This window comes from Scyliorhinus torazame, chromosome 1, assembly GCF_047496885.1.
Source record: "Scyliorhinus torazame isolate Kashiwa2021f chromosome 1, sScyTor2.1, whole genome shotgun sequence".
Classification (NCBI taxonomy): domain Eukaryota; kingdom Metazoa; phylum Chordata; class Chondrichthyes; order Carcharhiniformes; family Scyliorhinidae; genus Scyliorhinus; species Scyliorhinus torazame.
Window position 1 is genome coordinate 282,673,666 of NC_092707.1, and position 22,774 is coordinate 282,696,439.

Consider the following 22,774-nt stretch of genomic DNA (forward strand, 5'->3'; position numbering starts at 1 on the left):
GTATGTAGATTCATGCACATTAATTTTTAAATTTAGTCCTTGGGGGAGTTATAGATTTGGGATAACATTAAGATGTCACTACCTCTTTTAATTGTACCAAGTAGAACATTATGGGTGTCCTTTCTGGATTTTCATTATTTAAAATTCTAGCAATCAAGAAATGAATTTTAGAGTTCATAGTGCATAATATGCTGGTAAATTTAATTTTTTTTTAAAAATGTACATTTATTTCATACAGTTGAACTACTAAATTTTAAGTGAACTCAACAATTTGAGATGTAAATATTATTTTATCATTTTGGTACATTTTGTAAGCTAGCATCTAGTTATAAATCAAAATTAATTGGGCTTTTCAGAAAAGCTAAAACAAAAATTACAGATGTTTAAAAACTGAAATTTAAATACCCCAACAGTCAAATAGTTCTGAAGATTAGAACTATTTAATATATTGAGCAGAAACTTACAATTTTCTAGGACTTTAAAAAAACGATTGGGGGACGGAATTTCTGGTAACAAAATAGTAATGTTTATTTTGGGAACATGCTGAGTTAGGTTTCTTTGTTCCTCTCTTCAGATAGGTGAAATGTAAACAATGTAATTGCTATTTCAAGTGCAGTTTAAAAAAATATGTTTTTAATTGTGCACATATAAAATGGCATGCAGACCTCTGGTTTACCTGACAAGGGAAAGCAAATGACACTAATTTCTGCCGAACCTTTAAAGTTTTGTTTGATTAGGCAAAATTTGGGTAAAGTCGATCATATTGGATTGAGATTAGCTGAGTTTTGAAAGCATATATAAAAGTAGAAGTCTGCTGTTTCAGCTTGCACTTCACCGTCGGCTATAAAGTTTGGAGACCAATCTAACTTATCCAAGAACTATTTCATTTGTGTCAGAAATCCGTTCAAATTAGCAAATTAGAATTCTGGAAGACAGTTATGCAGACCTGTACCAAAGGTTTTTTGTCTTGACGTACTATATGGATCATTTAACAAATGTGCAGTGACACTAATCTTGTTACCTTCCCTTTGATTTCCTAGATTTAAAGAGCAACAATGCCTTCTGTTTTTACAAGATTCGATATGTAGCTGATAGTTTTAATTCAGAGTCCTTAATTTTGCTTTATAATTAATATTCTTTCAAGAAAAACACCCTTTGTTTAAATCATTTAACTGAATTTCATTAGTAATTCCATTTTTTCCCAGTAATAAATTACATAAATGAATTGATTATATTCAGAGAACTAGTTTCTGTGTAAATTGAGATGAGACTGGAAAGTGCAGCCAGGTTGCATCAGCCTTAAGCTGGTTTCATCTCCCATCTGGTCATATGAAGTCTTTTGCTGTAATTCCCTGAGACCTTGAGTAGGATTCAGTTGAAGGTAATGTACAATTCCAACTCATCGTTATATAAATAACTCCATAATCAAGAGCTTGACGCACGACAAGGGGTAGCATTCTTTCCTTGCACCATTTTATTTGTGTGAAACCATTTATAGTTTAGAATGATTAACTATATAATCTGGCAGAATGTTTATTTTGTTAATTTTAGATGCAATTGGCATTACATTGGGAGTCCTAATATTTGATGAATGAAATATCATTGGAATAAGTGATTTCATGGGAGTAAAAGGTGAGGGTTTGTCTTTTGCCACCTATAGACAGTGTGTTGGATACAAGTCTAAGCCTGTATTCTCGAGTTCGATATTACAGGAGGAATTAAGCAAAATAATATTCATCACACAGAGGGAAAGTTAACTCTCTTTAGACTGCATGCACGCCCAGCCACAGGTTCATGCCTGTTGTGTTGGTGGTACTCTGGGTAAAAATCGCCTGGGTACAGTTGGCAGAAACTGTTTGATAGTCTTTTTTATGGCTTTGTTTGAGGAAACTGCAGTTAGTAATTTTGACCCTTGGACTGTTGGATTCAAGGCAAAATTCCCTTTTGCTGGAACCTATTTTTGTTTTCAACTTGGACATAATTTCACTGCATAGTTATTTAAAAATCCAAAACTAAAATAATGCCGCTAACAATTTTATGCAAGTCAAAGTTTAATTTCACCTGTACATTCCCCATCATTCTTTCTAATGTCTTTTTTGATTACGATTCTACATTTCCACTTTCCCTACCCTAGTATTACCTATTTAATTTGTCTACTCTCTGCTTTCCTGGTACCCTTTTTCAGTTGATCGTTGGCCTCTGCAGAGTGGCAGCCCTGGATGATTAAGCTTTTGAGGCCTGAAACTGATGTATATTGTCCCGTTTCAGCTGTATAAAAACCAGTGGGGAATTTCATTGCTCCTTCGTATTACGAACCTCTGATGTAAACACAAGAAAAAGGTGGTTTGTTGAGAAGTAGTTTCTGGACTTGTTTTAGGCATGCCTAAGGAAAAAATATTTTGTGTGGTATGAATTTTAGCCATTAAGGACATGTGCAATGTTTGTCAGTTAGTGCAGTTAATCATTTGCTGAACTTGGTATACGTTGGCTGTGGGATATTCTGACTCTCTTTGAAACAACCATGTTTCCGCTAGACATCAGGACTTGTTTGAGGTGTCCATCCTTCATTCAGTTACTTTGAGCTGTATACATTCCTTTCCCTATTCTGCAAGAAAGGTTGCAGTTCACCATGTTGATGGCCGGCAGTGACACGATGGGCCAAATGCCTCTTTGTGCTGTATATCTCTGACTCTATGATTATGATAATGGATTATTTTGAATCCTTGATCCTTGTTGTGTATAATAGCCATGGTGTTTAGGGAATCAGAATTATGTAAACGTCAAACTTTCTGATATTTGTATTCAATTGGACATTTCAACAGGTAACCAAGCGGTAGCGTAAGTTTCAATAGTATGACTTATATGTAATTGAAAAAAATTGAATAACACCACACACAATGCCAGCACATTGCATAGTAAAAGGATGGTAAAGGAGGTGTAGGGTTGATCAGGAAAAAAAAAAGGAGATTTACACATAGAGGTGTAGGGCATGACAGGTATATAAATGAATACGTGGCACCTCAATCAAGGAAGAATGTTCAGCCCAGGCCGTGGGGAAAGAAGAGGAAATTTTGTAACTAGATAGTTTTCAAATTGATCAGGGTGTGATACGAGATTGACTGGCTGTAAGTGGACAAGGCACCAGGACCGGATGAGATGCATCCAAGGATACTGAGAGAAGTGAGAGTGAAAATTGCAGAGGCACTGGGTGTAATTTTTCATTCATCTTTAGACTTTGGTGCCAGAGGACTGGAGAATTGCAAACATTACAACCTTTTTTGAACAAGGGCATAAAGATAAGCCGAGTAACTACAGACCAGTCAGTTTAATTCCAGTGGTGCGGAAACCTCTCAAAACTAGAATTCAGGACGCAAAGACAAATGCAGGGGTAGGTATGGAGAGCCAGCAAGAATTTTTTAAGGGAACATCAAGTTTAACTTGCTGGTGTTTTTCGAAGTGGCAACCGATTGAAGAGGGCAGTGCAGTTGATGTGGTATACGTAAACAAAAGGCATTTGTACAACAGACTTGAGAAAAGTTGTAGCTCACGGAATAAAAGGAACAGTAGCAACATGGCTGAGTGACAGAAAACAGAGTAATGGTTAACGGACATTTATCATGATGGAGGAAGGTTTGTAGTGGAGTTGGGACCCTTGCTTTTCCTGATATATATTAATCATTGGTATACAGGGAACAATTTCAATATTGCAGATGATACAAAACTTGGAAACATTGTAAACTGAGGAGCACAGTGTAAAACCTCAAAAGGAGATGGACAAGTCGGTAGAATGGGTGACAGGTGATACATTTTGGTAGGAAGAACATACAGAAAAAGTATAAAATATAAAAGTTACTACTCTAAAGTGGGAGCAGGTGAGGTGTATATGTGTACAAGTCATTAAAGACGGCAGGACAGGTTGAGAGAGCAGTTAATAAAGCATACATATCATAGAATACCTACAATGCAGAAGAAAGCCATTTGACTCATTGATGACCCTGACAGAACACTCCACCCAGGCCCACTTCCCTGTCCCATCTCTGTAACCCAACTAACCTTTAGACACTTTGAATGCGAGCATTCCTGGTTTGAGCCAACTGTCCGACAATTCACACCTCTTTAACCTGGGATTACCCCTCTCTCTGGATCTGTAAGCACTCTCAATTACCTGCCAAAATGCCCCTCCGCCCAATTCCCAAAGCTCATCATCTTGCCTATCTTCCCTGACCTTCTAGTCAATCATATAACTACTTCATATACTACTTTATCATTGTTATCGTTTCAGGACACCTACCTCTTCATTCGCCTGAGGAAGGTGCAGCTCTCCGAAAGCTAGTGATTTGAAACAAACCTGTTGGACTTTAACCTGGTGTTGTAAGACTTCTTACTGTGCTCACCCCAGTCCAACGCCGGCATCTCCACGTAATGTATACAGTTCTGGGCGTTGCATTTTAGCAAGGATGTGAAGGCAATTGAGAGAGTGCAGAAGAGGTTTGCATGAATAGTTTGAGGGATGAGGAGTTTCAGTAATGAAGTAAGATTGGAGAGGTTGGGATGCAATTTTTCCTGGAGAAAAGTAGGTTGAGATTTGATGAAGGTACTCTAAATCATGAAGGGTCTGGACATAGTAGATGGGGCAAAACTCTCTCCACTCGTGAAAGAATTGAGAACGGGAGGGCACAAATTTAAAGTAATTGACAAAAGAAACAAAAGCAACAGGAGGAAAACCTTTTTCATTTAGTAAATGGTTAGGGGACGGCAACATTGAATATCTGGGGACAGTGGAGGCGACAGAGGGGTGCGGGGAGCCCTGGTGGGGTCCCCAATCAGGAACAACCATAGGTTCGCCCCAGGAAGAATGGATGGAGGATTTCAGAGCTGGTACCAGTTGGGAATTAGGAGGGTGGGAGATTATTTATAGATGGGACTTTTGCGAGCTTGGGAGCATTGGAGGAAAAGTATAAGTTGCCCCGGGGAAATTTCTTGAGATATATGCAGGTGAGGGCGTTTACTAGACAACAGGTGAGGGAATTTCCGTTGCTCCCGACACAGGGGATACAGGACAGGGTGCTTTCAGGGGTGTGGGTCGGAGAGGGCAAGGTGTCAGAGATTTACCGAGAGATGAGGGAAGAGGGGGAGGAGTCGGTGGGCGAACTAAAAGGAAAGTGGGAAGAAGAACTAGGAGGAGATAGAGGAGGGTATGTGGGCTGATGCCCTAAGCAGGGTAAATTCCTCTTCCTCATGCGCCAGGCTTAGCCTGATTCAATTTAAGGTGCTACATAGAGCACACATAACTGGAGCAAGATTGAGCAGGTTCTTTGGAGTGGAGGACAAATGTGGGAGGTGTGGCGGGAGCCCGGCAAACCACGCACATATGTTTTGGGCGTGCCCGGCACTGGAAGGGTATTGGAAGGGAGCGACGGGAGTGATTTCGCGGGTGGTGAAGGCCCGGGTCAAACCAGGCTGGGGGTTAGCTCTATTTGGAGTTGCGGAAGAGCTGGGAGTGCAGGAGGCGAAAGAGGCCGACGTTGTGGCCTTTGCGTCCCTAGTAGCCCGGCGCAGGATCCTACTCATGTGGAAAGAGGCGAAACCCCCCCCGGACTGGAGGCCTGGGTAAATGATATGGCGGGGTTCATTAAACTGGAGCAGATAAAGTTTGCCCTGAGAGGATCGGCTCAAGGGTTCACCAGGCGGTGGCAGCCATTTCTCGACTACCTAGGGGAACGTTAGAGGGAAGACAGATGACCAGCAGCAGCAGCAACCCAGGGGGAAGGGGGAGGGGTTTAGTTTAGTTTAGGTCAAAGATAAAGGGGTTTTGTTACTTGTGTATTGTTAAAAATTTCTGTATTGTTATTGTTGCGTTTGCTTTGTAAGAGGGGAAAAATTGTTGTTTGGGAAAAAAATTTCAATAAAACATATTTTTTTTAAAAAGTAAATGGTTAGGGTCTGGAATGCACAGCCTGGGAGTGTGGGGAACGCAGATTTAATAGATGCATTCAAGAGGGAGTTGGATACTTTGAAAATAAACAATCTGCGTGGTTACGTGGTGAAGGCAGAAGAATGGCACTAGGTGAAATGTTCATTTAGAGAACCAATCCAGACACAGTGGGCTGAATGGCCTCCTGTGCTATAACAATTTTGTGCTTTCATCTTTTGTATAGGAATCAAAATACCACAACTTGTGTTGAGTTCATGTTTTCAGAAATTTCTAATTGGGGCGATGATACATTACGTCAGTAATCCAAGCTTAAAGATGATGCTTCAAATCATTTAAGGATTTTCACTTGAGAGTTGAACAAAATTGGACACCAAAGCCTCTTCTAAAAAGAGACCCATCAAAAAAGGCCCAGCAGATTTAATTAGGGAAAAGTTAAGCAGGTCCATGTAGAGTCATACAGCACAGAAAAAGCCCTACGGCCCATCGTGTATGTGCCAGTCAAAAACAACCACCTAACTATTCTAATCCCAATAGTTTGGAAATGAGTTGATAAACAGCATGTTATTTCCAATGGCCACTCTAAATAGAGTAACATATTCAAAAGATTATTCCAGAACCTGTATTGGGATTTTGGAGGATAGTATATTGTACTACAGTGCATAGAAATGTAAACTTCTTTGATTAACACATGAATTCGACATATCACACTGTAAGCAGCATAGAATGTGCAGGTGTTATAATTCCAAAAAATTCCAATCTTGCGCTTGCACTATTTCGTGACAAGTATGATTAAATGATCCTAATAACATTTCCTTTTTGTAATAAAGGGCAGGACAACTGGAGTAAATGGCCTTTTCCACTCGAGTAGAAGATAATAGTTCTCTTGCTAAAGATTTCTTTGTCAGTAGCAAAATTAACTGTTTTATAAAACCTCAGACTCTCTGAAGTGGGGGTGACTTTCTCTGCAGCTTAGTTTTGGTGATATTGGTAACTGGGAATGTTCCTGTGTGGGTAGGAGCAGCTTGTGAACAGCAGGTGTGTGTTCAAATCTGTTGAAGGGCTGCTGCAGAACTGCTTGACCACAGGAATCGCAAGGGATTGGGAATTTACATTACCTAGCCTGTAGTTTGTGATTTGGGGACAGGTGGCTGTGGAGTGGTACAGGATCCAAATGAAATCATGGTTAAGAATGATAATTTTTAGTAGATTTTTCAGAACCAGTTGTTGTCTGAGTGGTAAACACAAACCGTTCACCAGGAAGTAATGATGTTTTTCTCTTTTGTGTCCAACTTATTTTTAACGTATTTTCCCATCAAAAGATAATTTTGAAACTTACAACTTTTTTTTTAAAACAAAGGGAATCTTAAATGGAATGTCTCATGCAAGACCTGTGCCCTGTGCTTTACAGTTTGGATTAATTGTGCATTAGTGAGAAGATAATGGGACTTTAAAACTAGTGTTTAGTTACTCAAACGGGGAATGGGTGTCACTTATTTTTAATGTTGGGTAGCATAGAGAACTCTTCAGGTACAGAGCAATAGGGACTTCAGATAGATATGTTAATTGACTGCAGTCTTTGAGTTAGGCAAGTTTTCGAACATTAAAATAGGTCAGTCTTCAGAATGTATGCTGTTAATTGCCAGTGTTCCAGCAAGTTGAGTTTGTTCAGCGACAGAAACCACCCTCTATCCCCTAATAAAAAATAACTAACTTCCACCTGCGAAATGGACAATGAGTAATTAAGACAGATAACGGTAAGTGAAAAGTATACAAATTTGAAATCATCAATACATTAATGTGAGGAAAAGGGGTTAAATGGTTGAGCGCAAGTGTTTTTGCATTGATTTGTCATGCATGTTCAGTTTGGGGTTAATTCAGCATCTATTTGTTACTGAGTAGTTTTACTAGATGTTTATTTTTCAGAACCAGTTGTTGTATGAGTAGTAAACACAAACAGTTCACCAGGAAGTAAGGATGTTTTTCTGAAACCTGGTGGTATTCTAAGGATTACAACTGGTAGAATATTATGCTGGTCTGAAGTTTCCCTCCATTTGGATGTTTTTGCAATAACCATGAATTTACAAAAAGGTTTTGTTAAAGTTTGTTGAATTACATACTTCATTATATTATATAAAATAATCATTTTAAATGAGCAGCCATTTCAAAGCATCAACCAGCTCTGTTATGTACTAATTTTTTGCAGAGTTTATTGAAGGGGTCTCCCAATTTAGCGTCAAAGGTGACAAAGAACAGAAATTGCGATGTAAGTATAATTTTGGTATATTTGAATTGGCGATAACTGGAATATTATTTACCTATAGAAAGTTTGTAAAATTAGAAGAAAACCATTACATTTAGTTTTAGTTTGAACCATTGGTATCCATTGGTCTTAATTCAATGGGGAGTGCTCTTTCCTTGAAGTCAGAAAGTTCCTGGGCTCAAGCCCCACTCCACAGTTTAGACTGGCACGTGCCTAATATTGAGGGAGTGCTGCATTATTGGAGGTGTCATCTTTCAGATGCTTCCTCAAGTGGACAAAAATGGATCCAAGGCACTATTTGAAGACGAGAAGAGGCGTTCTCCTGGGCAACATTTGTCCCTCAACCAATGTCACTTTTGTAAAAGAAACCAGGTTGAACAACTGGCAGCATGGTGGCACAATGAAGTTACTGTGAAAAGCCCTAGTCGCCATATTCCGTCGCCTCTTCGGGTACACGGGGAGAATTCAGAATGTCCAAATTACCTAACAGCACGTCTTTCGGGACTTGTGGGAGGAAATCGGAGCACTCCGAGGAAACCCACGCAGACACGGAGAACGTGCCGACACCACGCAGACAGTTACCCAAGCTGGGAATTGACCCTGGGACCCTGGGGCTGTGAAGCAACAGTGCTAACCACTGTGCTACCATGTTAGCACTGCTGCCTTGCAGCACCAGGGTTTAATTTTGGCTTTGGGTGACTCTTTGTTGAGTTTGTAAGTTCTCTGTGTCTGCGTCTGCATGGGTTTCCTCTGGGTGTTCCGGTTTACTCCCACTGTCCAAAAGTGTACAGTTTTGGTGGATTGGCTATAAGTGTCCAAAGATTAGATGGAGTTATGGGGGTGGGGGAGTAGGCCTAGGTGGGGTGCTCTTTCAGAGGGTCGGTGCAAACAATCTAAAAGGCACTCGGCTACAGCAAACCTTAATGTACATCCTGCATTTTATTACATTATTAATACTATGCATGTTCCTCCATAGTGTTTATTATTTAGGTCTTATTGTAGTATGGGTCCTTCATGGCAGTCTTTCAGCTACTACATTTCTTCCAAAAATGCAGCTTTCAGTGAGACTGGCTGATGTGTATTTTTGTGAAATAGGAGTGGGATTGTTATTATAGCTGCTGATCTCGTGATCTGGATGAGAGCTGCACAAATGAGAACAGTTGAGTTTTTTAAAAAGCAGGTGTTTCATTTCTCCATCAATGAATAGTATTTTTAAAGTACTGACAAAGTTCGCCTTCAGTTGCCTGAAAACTAAGCATTGGAATTCCTCCCCTGCGCCGCTCTGCCTTGTTTTCCTCCACTTAGACACTCTTTAAGTCCCACCTCTTTGACAAAACTTTTGTTCACCTGACCTAATATCCCCTTGTATGGCTCTATTGTAGTTTCTTGTATAATGCTCCTGTGAAGTGCATTGGGTTGTTTTGTTATGTTAAAGACGCCATGTAAGTTGTTGTTGAATTTAGGGTCACTGCAGAATGCTATGGTGCGGAAGGAGTTAGCTGTTCTTGTGCATGAGTCTCAAGTATGCAGGTGCAGCATGTAATCAAAAAGGCAAATAGAATGCTATCCATTTATTTCAAGAGAAATTGAACACAAAAGTGAAGATGTCATGCTTCTGTTATATAGGGCATTGGTGAAACCACATCTCAAATAATGCAGCTTTGGCCTCCTTATTTAAGGAAGGATGTAAATACACTGGAGGCGGTTCAGAGAAGGTTTATTAGATTTATACTTGGAATGAGTGGGTTGTCTTATGAGGAAAGGCTGGGCATGTTTCCACTAGTTTAGAAAAGTGAGGGGTGATTTGATTCAAGTTTATAAGCTCCTGAATGGCATTGACAGGGTGAATGAGGAAAGAATATTTCCTTTTATGGGTGAGTCCAGAGCTAGGGGGCACGGTTTTAAAATCGGGTGTCGCCCATGTAGGTCCGAGGTGAGACTTTTTTTTTTCTGAGGGTTGTGCAACTTTGGAACTCTCTGCCTCAAGATGGTGGAAATGGGATCACTTTTTAATACAGAGCTAGATAGATTCTTGTTGGGCAAGAGAATCAGAGGTTATTGGGGATAAATGGGGAATGTGGAACTCAACACAAACCGATCAGCCATTATCTTATTGAATGGTGGAGCGGGCTCAAGGGGCTAAATGGCCTACTTTTGCTCCTATTTTGTATGTTTGTACATTGTCTGTAAGTTAATGTTTCAAATCCTTATTAGGGTTAATCCTTTGAATATTCTTGAAGGCATCTTGAATTTTTCATTGTTACCCTTAATGGGACACAAGTTCCACTTTCCCTACCAGTAATTTATTAACATCTGTCAAAACATAATTTTAAGTTAGATTTACTGTAAAACCTGTATTGTTGGGAGTAAATAAACCTGTATTGTTGCAATTGTTGTCTTAACTTTTTCTTTTCTTATCAGTTGCTTTCCGTATCTATGACATGGATAAAGATGGATACATCTCTAATGGGGAGCTTTTCCAGGTGTTGAAGATGATGGTGGGGAACAATCTAAAAGACACTCAGCTTCAGCAAATTGTAGACAAAACCATAATTAACGCAGATAAAGATGGAGATGGAAGAATATCCTTTGAAGAGTTCTGTGCAGTAAGTAAATGTGGTTGGATTTTCTTACTGCTTACCTTTTACTTGGACAGGACTTCACTGAGCTTTAAATCTGGTTTTCATCCATGTTTAGCAAAAAATAATGCAGTTGATAATGGACGTGATCAATCCCTTTAATGATTTGATCGAAGAATCAAGATGTAGAATCAGTTCAATTGGAGAAAAGAAATAGCAAGGGGCAGCAAACGTTGGTAGGAGTTCTTTAAGACTCATCAAACTGTAATGGTAACATCGGTGTTATTCGTGTTAGGAAAACAAAGGTAGTTTTAAGGGATTTTATTTGTATTGGTAAACGTTAGAAATAAGATATAGTTTTAAGTGAGTTTAATTTAATGTCTGTGCCTGGAAGGGTAATGGGGCCGGTCATTTAAAACCGATGCGTATGAATATCTTCTCACAGAAGGTGATGAATCTCTGGAATTCTCTGCCCCAGAGAGTGGTGGAGGCTGGATCATAAGTATTTAAAGTGGAGGTGGATAAATATTTGATGGTTCGAGGATGGGGAAATGGCGCAGTAAAGGAGTTGCATAGATCAGCCATGATCGTATTGAATGCGTGGCTGGTTGAAGAGACTTGTGGCCTACTTCTGCTACTATTTCTTGTGTTCTTGTATAGTTAGATTCATGCTGGACAAAGGTGATTGTATATGTGGGGGTTGTTTCAATTCCAACTATGATTCTGTTGTGATTAGAGGGGGTTACAGCATGAAGAGTAAATAAACAAGCAGTAGTTACTTAGAACTGGGGCCTTGTAAGGTAGAGAAGCATTTACATTTTGCTTTGAAGATAGGTGAGAGAGAAGGTAGCTCTCACAGCTCTGCTAGAAGCAGTAGGTTTTAGAATGCTAAAGAGGGAACATTTCTCTCAGCCTTGCTGGAAGAAAATCCATACTATGGGTAATGGTTAAGAGAACAGATGCCAGAAACCTAAAGTCCAGCTAGTTAAGGAAACTGGAGAAATGAAGAGATGTTTTTGAGAAGTCTGGAATTAATGGGACAGAGGAAACTAGAACAGATTACTGTTCAGTAAAATCAGAGTTTAAACGGCATTGGATTGTGAGAGGCCAGAAAGATAGCGGCAATAGTGCTAAGGTTTGTGCGATATTACTACAGTTTGGGCGTCATCATTTGAAATAATTGTGGAAATCAGTGACTGGGCCTCAGAGTTTGTGTAAAAGCCTTTAAGACAAAGGAAACCTGCAGGGAGGGGTGTAAAACCTGGAAGTGAAACCTTGGTTGAAGCTGCAGAGAGAGAGTGCATTTTAAAAGAAGATTTGAAAGTGTGACTTTTGAAGACAGAATTTGAAATCACACGCATGGAAGCCGGAGTTTAAGGGGGCTCACGGTACAAGAACCATCTGAGGGGATTTTGAGGAGAGATCCACAGACATTCACTTGGGTTCAGAGAGGAGTGCGTCTTACCACGTCATCTTGTGTGCTTAAAAGGGTCTTTTTATGTTAATGAGACCATTATAGCTTAAGATGTACTCTTGTAAGCCGTGTTAAGCTTTAAATCTGTGTGTATTTGTTAAGATAAGGGGGGGGGGGAGTAAAGGAAATTAGAGCTGCGTGTCATATGGGAAATACAATAATTGTGGGTGAATTCAATTTACATATTAACTGGGTAATGCTGTGGAGGATACATTCCTGGAGTGTCCATGAGATAGATTCTTGGAGCATTTGAGGAACCAACAACGGATTGGCTATATTCGATTTAGTATTACGCAATGAGAATTAGTTAATTAATAACTTTGCTGTCAAAGAGCCTTTAGGAAATAGTGACCATAATGTGATAGAAATTGTACATTAAGTTTGAAAGTGATATAGTTAATTTTCAAACTTGGCTCTTTAATCGGAACAAAGGAAAACCATAAAGGTATGAGGGAAAGTTGGTTGTAGTGGATTGGGGAAAATACACTTTAAAATAAAAAATAAAAAATTGACTGCCCAATTATCTTTTCCCAATTAAGGGGAAACTTGGCATGCCCAATCCATCTACCCTGCACATCTTTGGGTTGTGGGGTGAGACCCACACAGACACTGGGAGAATGTGCAAACTCCGCACAGACTGTGATCCGGGGCCAGGATCGAACCCGGCGCCGTGAGACAGCAGTGCTAACCACTGCATCACTGTGCTGTCCCATAAAAAAAGATATGTTTAATGCAGACAGCTGATGGCTAGTATTTAAAGAAGTATGACATTGTCTACAAGAAAATACATTCATCTAAGACACAGAAACCGAATGGGAAAGGTGAATCAACCATGGCCAACAAAATAAGTTTAAAGATTACATTAGATCAAAGGAAGTAGCTTATAAGGCTGCCAGAAAAACTGATGAACCCAAGGATTGGGAGCAATTTAGAATACAGTAAAGGAAGATCAAGAAACTGATGAAGGGAAAATCTAATATAAATACAAGCTAGCGAGAAACAAAAAGGCAGCCTGTGAAAGCTTGTTTAGGTATGTGAAAAGGAAAAGATTAGCAATGGCGCTTGTGCATCTGTTACAGGCAGAGACAGGATAATTTAGAATGGAGAATAGGGAAATAGCAGAGAAATTAAACAATTAAGTAGTGTCTGTCATCATGGAGGAAGGAACAGAAAATCTCAGAAATATTAAGGAATTTGAGGGGCTTATTGAAATAGGGAATTAAAAGAAATTGATTTTAATAATGAGGTTGTACTCAAAAATTGATTGAATTGAAGGTTGACATATCTGTTGGACCTGAAAAGTTACATCCCAGAGTGTTGAAGGAAGTGGCTAGAGATGGCGGATGCATTGGTGGGATGTCTCAAAATTACATAAATTCTGAAACGATTGAGTCGCCTTCTCCTTATGGAAGCTTAATCATTGAGTATGTTCAATAGATTTCTGGAGACTAATGGTGTGAAGGGATATGGAGATAGTACGGGAAAGTAGTGTTGAGGTAGAGATTAGCCATCACCTAATTGAATCATAGAACAGGCTTGATGGGCTGAATGGGCTACTCCAGCTGTTCCTATAAACTGAAATTTTAAAATATTGAACATTACTAAAATTCAATAAAAAGATATTAGGAAGGAGCTTTATTAATGTTGAACTTTCTGCTCTTTGTTTTTTAATTTAGAGTACCCAATTCATTTTTTCCAATTAAGGGGCAATTTAGCGTGGCCAATTCTCCTATCCTCCATCTTTGGGTTGTGGGGGCAAAACCCACGCGACATGGGGAGAATGGGCAAACTCCACACTGACAGTGACCCAAAGCCGGGATCGAACCTGGGACCACGGCGCCGTGAGGCAGAAGTGCTATCCACTGCTCCACCGTGCTGCCCTAAACTTTCTGCTCTTAATGAGAGCACTGAAACTTATCGACTAACAGTGGCTTGCTTTGCTTATAATTTTTAATTTGTTTTCCTGATCTGTCGAGCCATATCAAGATTATTCAGCTATTTATTTGCTGGGAGGGATTACTGAGGCTTTACTTATCTCTAAGTTCATTTCCACTTGGTTTAATTCTCCAGCACAGCTGGAAAGTGCAATAATCCATTTCCCATCGGGACCATTTATGATTACTCACAATGCCATATATTTACTGTTAAAGCATGATATATACACACACAGTAAAATTGAGATATTCAGCTACACTTGGTATGTTTCTGAAGACATGTTAATGTCTAGAAACTCCCTCCCACCCCACCGCTAGCATTATTCATTGACTGAAATAGATGTTTTGGCAGTGATGTGAACTCACCTGCTGAAACCATTCCAGAAATGACTGCCACTGAGAAACCTTTCCTGTCCTTCAGTTTGTTGGCATAGAAAATATGCTGGGACCAAAGTATCCTTTGCATCAACTGGCAATGAAACATGCAGATGAGGACAACATAGTTGTCACTTGGAGCAATCTGCACACACTTATTGAATATTACTGTCCAAATGTCACTGAAGACCTACAACGTTCGAACAGTCCTCACAGCTGTTGCTATGGATGCTAAACAGTGTTTTTTTTCCCCAACTAAGTTTATTGGCCCACAACTTCCTGGTTCCCCAGCGTCGCATTTAGGGGGTATCCCAAAGACGCATAAGGGATCCCTCCTGGAAGTTTCCATATGAGGGTTTAATCCTCGAGTGCCAACTTCCGCTGACCAATTGCACTGGGCTGGGAACTATCCGACAGGAGCGATTTTAAATAGTTAACTTTGGATGATTCTGCCTGATTTACCCTGAGTTAGAAGGAAAACCTCCCACACAAGCCCCCCCTCCCTGTCCTCTTCCACCCCCACTCTCACAGGTTGTCGGAACTACTTATTTTCTCGCTTTAAGCAGTTCCATCGTGGCAGCTAGTGCTGTAAAATGGGGCATGTCTTCTATTCTGCGCCCCAGTTACTCCATGCCGATGCAGCCAGGAGTGCACTTCACCCAACCTGAGCGAGGAAGGTTGGATGAGATGGGGACTTTGCAATTGGAAGCCTTTTCAATTCTGCATTGGTTAAAAAGTGTAATGGCAACAATGTCACAATGTTTCATGTCACAACAGTAGATTCATGTGTGGCTGTACATATTAGCAATATCCTGGTGCAGTTTTAATGTCAAGCATGGTTTCCCCGTAACTCAACAGGCTGTACTTCTATGGTGTATTGTGAATACGTAGTCCAAGAATGAAAAGGTACCAAGTAGGTTTGCTATCTTTTTATTTCTGATGCTACAGTGAATATCAGCTGTTTGAAGGGCTACAGATGAGTCCAATCCTGTTCTCCCCATTCCAAATATATGCACTTTCCAGCAGGTGTCATTGAAAGTAAAAACTGTGACTATTTCTTCTCGACCATCAGTTCCAACTGCTGTCTTGGCTATGATTCGCCAACTCAGCACAGATGGACTGAATCTTTCTATACTAGCCATCATGGAGCTCCTGGTGCTTTTAATGGTCACTGTTGTATTCTGACAGTTGCTTCCACCTGATCTATTGCATGCCATAGAAAGCTGGTGTTTGTGTCTGCATAAAAATATAGCAAATGTTTGTCTTGAATATTAATGCTGGGACCGCAGAGACTCATTTTGCTTGGACGTCAAAGCAGAGCAGTGGAGTTGAGGGAAAAGATAATGGCAATAAGGCGTACCTTTTTTTTGTAAGTTATATAATTGTAAAATGACAGACTAAAGTTTCAAAACTGGGAATGAAATTCATTCCAGTCAAATAAAATCTGGGCATGCTGCATCTTTTAACTTTGTGTTGACAGATATGTTTAACCCTAGAATGAGGACCATATGGTCAATCTGGAATTAGACTTTTTATCTTCACACTTATCATTATTGAAACTATTTCTCGGGGATCTGTATATATAGATTTGAAGGCAAATAATTACCACTTGTACTTTCCCATCCAGGTTGTAGGAGGCCTAGACATCCACAAAAAGATGGTGGTTGATGTGTGACCTCTTTCAAGGCTGTACCCAACACTTCTGCTTTCTTCTCCATTTCTGAAGATCTGCTCAAGATGTCCAGCAATGCTTTCTGTGTATTTAATGGAAGTATTTTCTCTGTGAAGCCACTTTTTCCAACATGAGCCTATATGAAGCCAACTAAGTGTTATTGAACTTCAATTCTCTCAATAACCCAGTGTAGCACTTTAAAATCTGAAGGACAGCTGAAAAGGAGCATCTCAGTGTGGTGGAGAAGGGGAAGGGGCTGGATTCTTATTTATTTCATTCTCATCTTTTATAACAAGGAAGTATATCTATAGCTTTGTAAATGTAAACGTAGTAGGTTGGGCTTTAATAAACTTGATTTAAAATAAAAAGTAGTCTACGAAGTGCCAAGCATGGATTACGTAAACCATTTTAAAATACTTTTGTCATAAAATTATCAATGTGTTTTTATTTGGTTTCCCATTATATGTATTTCATGTCTGGTAATAAATTAAACTGTTGAAAAATAGTTTTCATGTGAACAGGGTTTAATTACACTGTTCTTGTTTTGGTATGTTGACAATTTTAATGTAAACATTTTTGCTTCTGGTCACAATTATTTACATTTGTGTTAATGAATGTTCCATGTTTTATGAGTTCCTTGTTAGGGACTGTGTCTCATTAGCTATTCCTTTTTCAGTAATTACTCCAGCATAATGTAGATGCCAAGAAACTTCAAGTATAAATGGCAGGATGATTAGGTGGCACATCTTTTTTGTATATTATCATGGTAACTTGGTGAGGATTACAATTGAAGACAATGTTAACCAGAAGTCATTGATTTTGCAGTCACGTTGGTTTAAACTGGGTATGGACTTTATAGGGAGACCCAGCTTGTTTGAGAACAGCATAATCTCCAATTAGTCACAGACCATTTTTAAAAGATGCAGTTAATTTCACTGGTTGGACAGGGAATGGAAAACCACATCTGTTGATGTGGTCTTTTGTTCAGGAGAAAACTTTATATTCAAAGTTAGCTAGTTATACCTCCTGGTTATCCTTTTTGTCACACCCAGAATGTGGAGTTGTAATTTTTTAAAGTTTGAAATTATTCTTCCTCATCCAGTTGCAGTTTTGTACATGTGCAATGCAAGTTAGTAAGTTGCATTTAAAACTTTGTGATCCATTTGCTTTCTAGTGGAGGTAGGGTAGGTTATAAAGGAAGTAAACAAAATTTACACCAAGAGTTGTTACTATAATTAATCCAGTCTCTTCATTTAAGATGGGAAAGGGGGCAGGCTCGGCTGCTTTGTGCTAAGATCAAATTGTTCAAGCACCTCTCTTCCCACTGCTGTTCCTTCAGCGAAGTGCTGCACACTGGTGGGCTCTGACTTTGTGTGAGAGATCCAGGTGCTTAGTGTCCTTGCATGATAAACTTTTTGCATGTAGATTGAAATGTTCCTCTTGTTTACATAAATTGCAATGTTCATATAAAAATTGCCAAATGTTGGTAAATGTTGAAAAAGAACTCCACTAACTACTCTCTCTTCCTCTGGATCAGTGCATGGCTTGTAACTACAGCCAGTAGTATCTGCTCCAGTGTCAACTGCCATGTGCTATGTTTCAAGGGGAATCTCGTCTTTTGTGAATTTATTTGTACATAAGTATTCGTTAGTCATGTAGGGAATGCTCTTTCCCTCCCTTTGCTCGTGCATAATTTGACTGCAGTCCAAGGTAGTGCATACATCTTTTCCTTACTACATGGGAATGTTTTTAGTTTGTGTAGAGGGGAAAACAGTTAATGTTGAATGTTGAGTTTTCTTCTCTGCATGTTGCATCATGGAACCTTCATACTGTAAGTAAATTGAAAATAAAATATTTGAAACTTCTTTGTCTGAATACCTTCCTTTCAGAAAAGTTATTTTTTAACTCCTATTGGTCTAATTTCAGCTTCAAAATACATCTAAAACCTCATTTTATGCTACTTAATACAAGTGACCCCCCCCATCCCAAACTGAAATTGACAGGTTTTAAAAGGTGGTTAAGAGTGAAACTTGTTTTAAATTAATTCTGGCAACTAGCTGAGGCTGAAACAGCATATGCACAATTTTGTTATCCCATCTCCATGACACAGACGGCCTATTTTCACCTTTGCTACCCTCAATGCCAGCCATTACACCATTTCCATTCCAAAACGTTTCTCTCAACAAGTCCTGCTTGGAAATAAACTTTGGCTTGCAGTCAAGCAATGCCTCCATTGTGAAGTTCTCCCCTAACCCTGAATCCCCTCAGCCCGACAACCTCCCTTGATCTAGTCAGCATTTCCGACTTCAGCTACCAAAGACATATTGTCCACTCCCTCCCTAAACTCCTCCTCAAAGCCTACCTCTGAACAAGCTTTTGGTTTATTTGCCCTCATCCCTCATGATTGTCAAATTTTTGTTCAAAAACATTCCATGAAAACATTATATAAATGAAAGTTTGAATTCTTCCAGTGATAAATTCAGTTGGTAGTTAATTAACTTCAGCTTAGTCCTAATAAAATAAGCCATGCAGGATATACACCAAACACTTCATAATTTATTTTGGTTGTCCATTTGTCATGAAATTATATGGTCAATATAGATTTTGTTCATTTGTAAATTCATTAGGCTAATTGGGGGAAAAAAAACACTTGTTTTTGACTGTAAAATTGGTCTATATAATATTGGGGCTATTTAATCAGCCAGAGACCAATCTACACTCCCAAACCAGTCATTTGATTTGTATTGTGCAAATTCGAAGAGCAGTGAATTCACTGCAGAATCAGAAACGCTCTGCTGCTCTGCTCGCTACCGCTCGGATGTTGCCATAGACTTTAGATGGAGGGCTCCCTGTAACAAAAGTTAGAAAGATTAGATGACATCAGTATTTTCCATTAGTTACTTTGAATAGTCAATCACAAAACTCCGGGACAAATAGGTTTGCAGAAGGCCATATAGGATGGGTACAAAGGTGCTCTAAGTGATCTGACTCATTGAAGTGGTTGATGCATGGTGGTGTTTAGATTATGCAAAGATTTTACTGAACTAAACCTACTGTGAAAGTGGTTCAACTTCTGTTGAAGAAATACATGTTAAAGACAAAGCTTGCTGGGCAGCACGGTGGCCTCACGGCGCTGAGGTCCCAGGTTCGATCCCGGCTCTGGGTCACTGTCCGTGTGGAGTTTGCATATTCTCCCCATGCTTGTGTAGGTTTTGCTCCCACAACCCAAAGATGGGCAGGCTAGGTGGATTGGCCACACTAAATTCCCCCTTAATTGGAAAAAATGAATTGGGTACTTAAATTTATATTTTGAAAAAAATAGACAAAGCCTGCTTATAGAGCAACTGATGCCAATAGACCCCAGGGCAAGGTATCAATGGTGATTGTGACCCGTAATCAGAACTAAATGTTAACCCAAAATTTTAACAAGGTTGGAAGAAAGGGAGAATTAACAGGAACACCAATTATAGAAACTGGATGAATACCCTACATACTGCTCAATAGCACACTGTTGGGTATAAACAAAGCCAGGAATGAAGAGGGGAAGGTTAAAGCAGCAAAAGAAATTCTCTTTTCCCAAATGACAATCGCCCTGCAAACCAAGCACCTTCTACCGCAAAGCTGAAAGGCCACAGCTATCATAATTACAAAACTATGTTCAAACTAAAGTGCAGAATAACCAGCAGAAAAATAACACTTCCTGAGCTTATGTAGAGCTTTATTGGAATAAGATGGGAGGTCAGGGTCACTTTTGTTTTCCATTTGAGATTGTCAAGTTACAATTTATGAAGTTTGAAAATTTTATTAATTGGGACATTTTGTTGATTTCAAAGCACTGATCAATTTTTGCTGGCCAATGGTATCGAGGGATATGGGGTAAAGTCAGACTTGTGCTGCAGGATTCTCCATTGGTGGGTTCCTCTGCCCTGCTACCAACACACCCATGCCTGCGTGTTTCCTGAAGGCATAGGGTGGTCCACAATGGGAAACCCCATTGAGGCTGAATGGCACATGTCCTGGTGTTCCTATTATTTTAAGAGCAAAATGGGGCATTACCGAGGACAAGTTGCTGCCTTGAATGTTGGTTTTATTAGTGCCAGTGAAATAGCGATATTTGAAGATTGCTGTTTTTGTCACCTCAATTTCAGCTTGTTTGAACTGGCATTTTGATTACCCTGGTACATAATGTTAGCAACATTTCTGCTTCTAACTTCTCCACATTCACTCATTACTGCTGTTTAAAAGTAACTGCAGATAAACATCAAGCACCATCCACTCACAAGCCAACCATCACTTCTGACACCTAACAACAGAATCCTTTATTCATTTCATTTTATAACCAGTTTTTAAAAAAGTGTTAAAGCTTCTGAGAAATGAGAGCAGCATTCTAAGATGGAATTACCCAGTAGCTACGAGGTCTGTCATGCTTCAGGAGAGAGCTTCCCCTTAAAGCTGACAAACTACCCCAATTATATCAAAATAAAAAGTCAGGCCATTTAGAAATACATCTGGTGTATACTATAATAGCAATGAAATGTGAAGCAAGCAATTTTTCAAAAATGTTTTTTTTAAAAAAGTTGTTGTATTTCATCATTCCTCTGAATGGTTAAAGGAGTTCCTTGTATTTGATATTTTGTTAGTTTACAAAAGAACCTCTTGCAAAGCAAGATTACAATCATACCTAGAATAAGGTTGCAGATTGCTGTCCGAGCCATCTTAATGTTCTGAAAAGATCCAAGGATGTGGACTTTCCTATTTAAAATAAAGGATAATTTACTAAATTGTACCAATACTGAACTTAGGCTCACAAGAATCCACACCCACATCATACTTGTAAGCCAGCTAACATTCAACACATCAATTGTGTTATAGTATGCAGTCCAACAGGTTCAAAGAAAATCTTCACCCGTCACCACAAAGTTGCTCAACGGTCATGATTGCTGTGATATGGTAAAAGTAGACATCTTGTGTAAGGAATCTTCAGGGAGAAATGGAAATATGGGAAAAGCTGTTGAAGTACACATCTAAGGAACAAGCTGTATGCCATGCAAGTGGATATTACAAACAACTCAAGTGACACTGCTTCAAATTGGTTTCTTTAGGTGCACCTACATTTATTTGTAGCTTTTATACACTACTATTGATGCAATACAGGTTAATACTAATTCAACTGTTCATCGTTTAATGTCCAATTTTAGAGAAGCTTTGAATTTTTGTTAAAGCCTACTGTAGTAACGTAGAAATAGCTTGGGGACAAACTTGCTTTTTGAACTTTGAAAAAGCAGATGCTTTAAAAAGGCTACAACCTGTACGGGAAAATCTTTATTATCCGGCATGCACGAGAAATTGGTGGTGCTATTAATGGAGAGTTCCAATTACCAATAGAATCCAGTGCAAACAAAAACGCAAATATTTAGGTAGAGCTAAGAACAGTATCCTTTTAACATTTAATCTTCAACAGTACCTTAAAACAAAGTATAAATTATACAGTATCCACGTATGGTTTCTAGATAATTACACAATTGCTTCCATTGGTAAAGTGACTTCCTATTCGGCAACGGCAAACATCAGAAATTTGAGTTATTAGAGAATTCTAGTTGGGACAATGCTGGATAACACAGGAAATTAGGGCAATGACCTATGTATACATCAAAAAGCAAGTGATGCTTTTTTTGGTATTAGCTTTTGAAGAATTCTCAATCAGCAAGTTGCTGGATATGAATTTTGAATAGTTGCCATGATGCTATTGCATCTTAGTATTTCAACCAGTATGCCATAATGGGTTTCCTAAATTGACCAAGGGACAAAAAATGCAGATTATGAAGTTTAGCTGCTTTCCACCAGGGAAGTGAAAAATTGGAAATACATTTTCCATAAGAGGTTCATCATGAACCAAAAGTAAGGATGTCCTAGCCAAGGCAATGTTCAAGATTGTGCAACATGCCACTTGATTACAGTAGTGAAAATACTTGAGCAAAGTTGGACTATTTGGTACTTTAAATTTTAATGCTTACTCCGCACTGAAAAATTGAAAGCTAAAACAGAACCGATAAACATTGTACTTACGAGTCAGCAAGAACTATTCTTGTTCTTGTTACATTTTCTATTGTAAATTTAGTTTTTCCTCCTTTGCCAGCTATTCGTCCTATTGCTCTGGAAAGATGATCACCCTTTAACGGTTTCACTACAGGAAGGGATCAAGTCTGCATTACCATTTCTAATTATGCACTTTCAGACCTAATGTATAATAGTTAAAAACGAGCACTTTTAAAGGAAGATAATGTTATTGGTAGTTGTCTATTCCAATTTGACAATGAGCTGGAGCTTCCCAACCCTACATCTTAATCTATCATGAATGCCTGCTTCCACCCCTAACCCTGTCTCTGCTGAAACTCTCTTCCACATCTTTGTCACTTCCAGATTTGTGTGGCTAGCCTCCCATCTTCAACTCTCCATTCAAAATTGTCACTAATTTATTCATCTGCACTATCTCACAATTCTTTCAATTTAAAATGTTTGTTCTCATGGGAGTCTGTGCGTTCTCC

At 39.2% G+C, this 22,774-nt stretch overlaps 2 protein-coding genes across 3 annotated transcripts in view; one reads left to right on the forward strand and one right to left on the reverse strand.

Annotated features, from left to right (window-relative positions):
* Window positions 1-18,094, forward strand: part of LOC140421846 (calcineurin subunit B type 1) — a 79,388-nt gene extending 61,294 nt beyond the window's left edge. For both annotated transcript variants that reach the window (XM_072506829.1, XM_072506832.1), the window contains 3 exons: window positions 8,139-8,198; window positions 10,617-10,801; window positions 16,185-18,094. In XM_072506829.1, the coding sequence (XP_072362930.1) occupies window positions 8,139-8,198; window positions 10,617-10,801; window positions 16,185-16,232 (293 nt within the window). In that variant the 3' untranslated portion in view covers window positions 16,233-18,094. The remainder of the gene's footprint in view (window positions 1-8,138; window positions 8,199-10,616; window positions 10,802-16,184) is intronic.
* Window positions 18,095-18,765: 671 nt separating this feature from the next.
* pno1 (partner of NOB1 homolog) overlaps window positions 18,766-22,774 on the reverse strand; it is a 38,262-nt gene continuing 34,253 nt past the window's right edge. The window contains exons 5-7 of the mRNA XM_072506821.1: window positions 22,296-22,413; window positions 20,911-20,981; window positions 18,766-19,078 (exon numbers count right to left, since the gene is read on the reverse strand). Coding sequence (XP_072362922.1) covers window positions 19,011-19,078; window positions 20,911-20,981; window positions 22,296-22,413 — 257 coding nt within the window. The 3' untranslated portion in view covers window positions 18,766-19,010. The remainder of the gene's footprint in view (window positions 19,079-20,910; window positions 20,982-22,295; window positions 22,414-22,774) is intronic.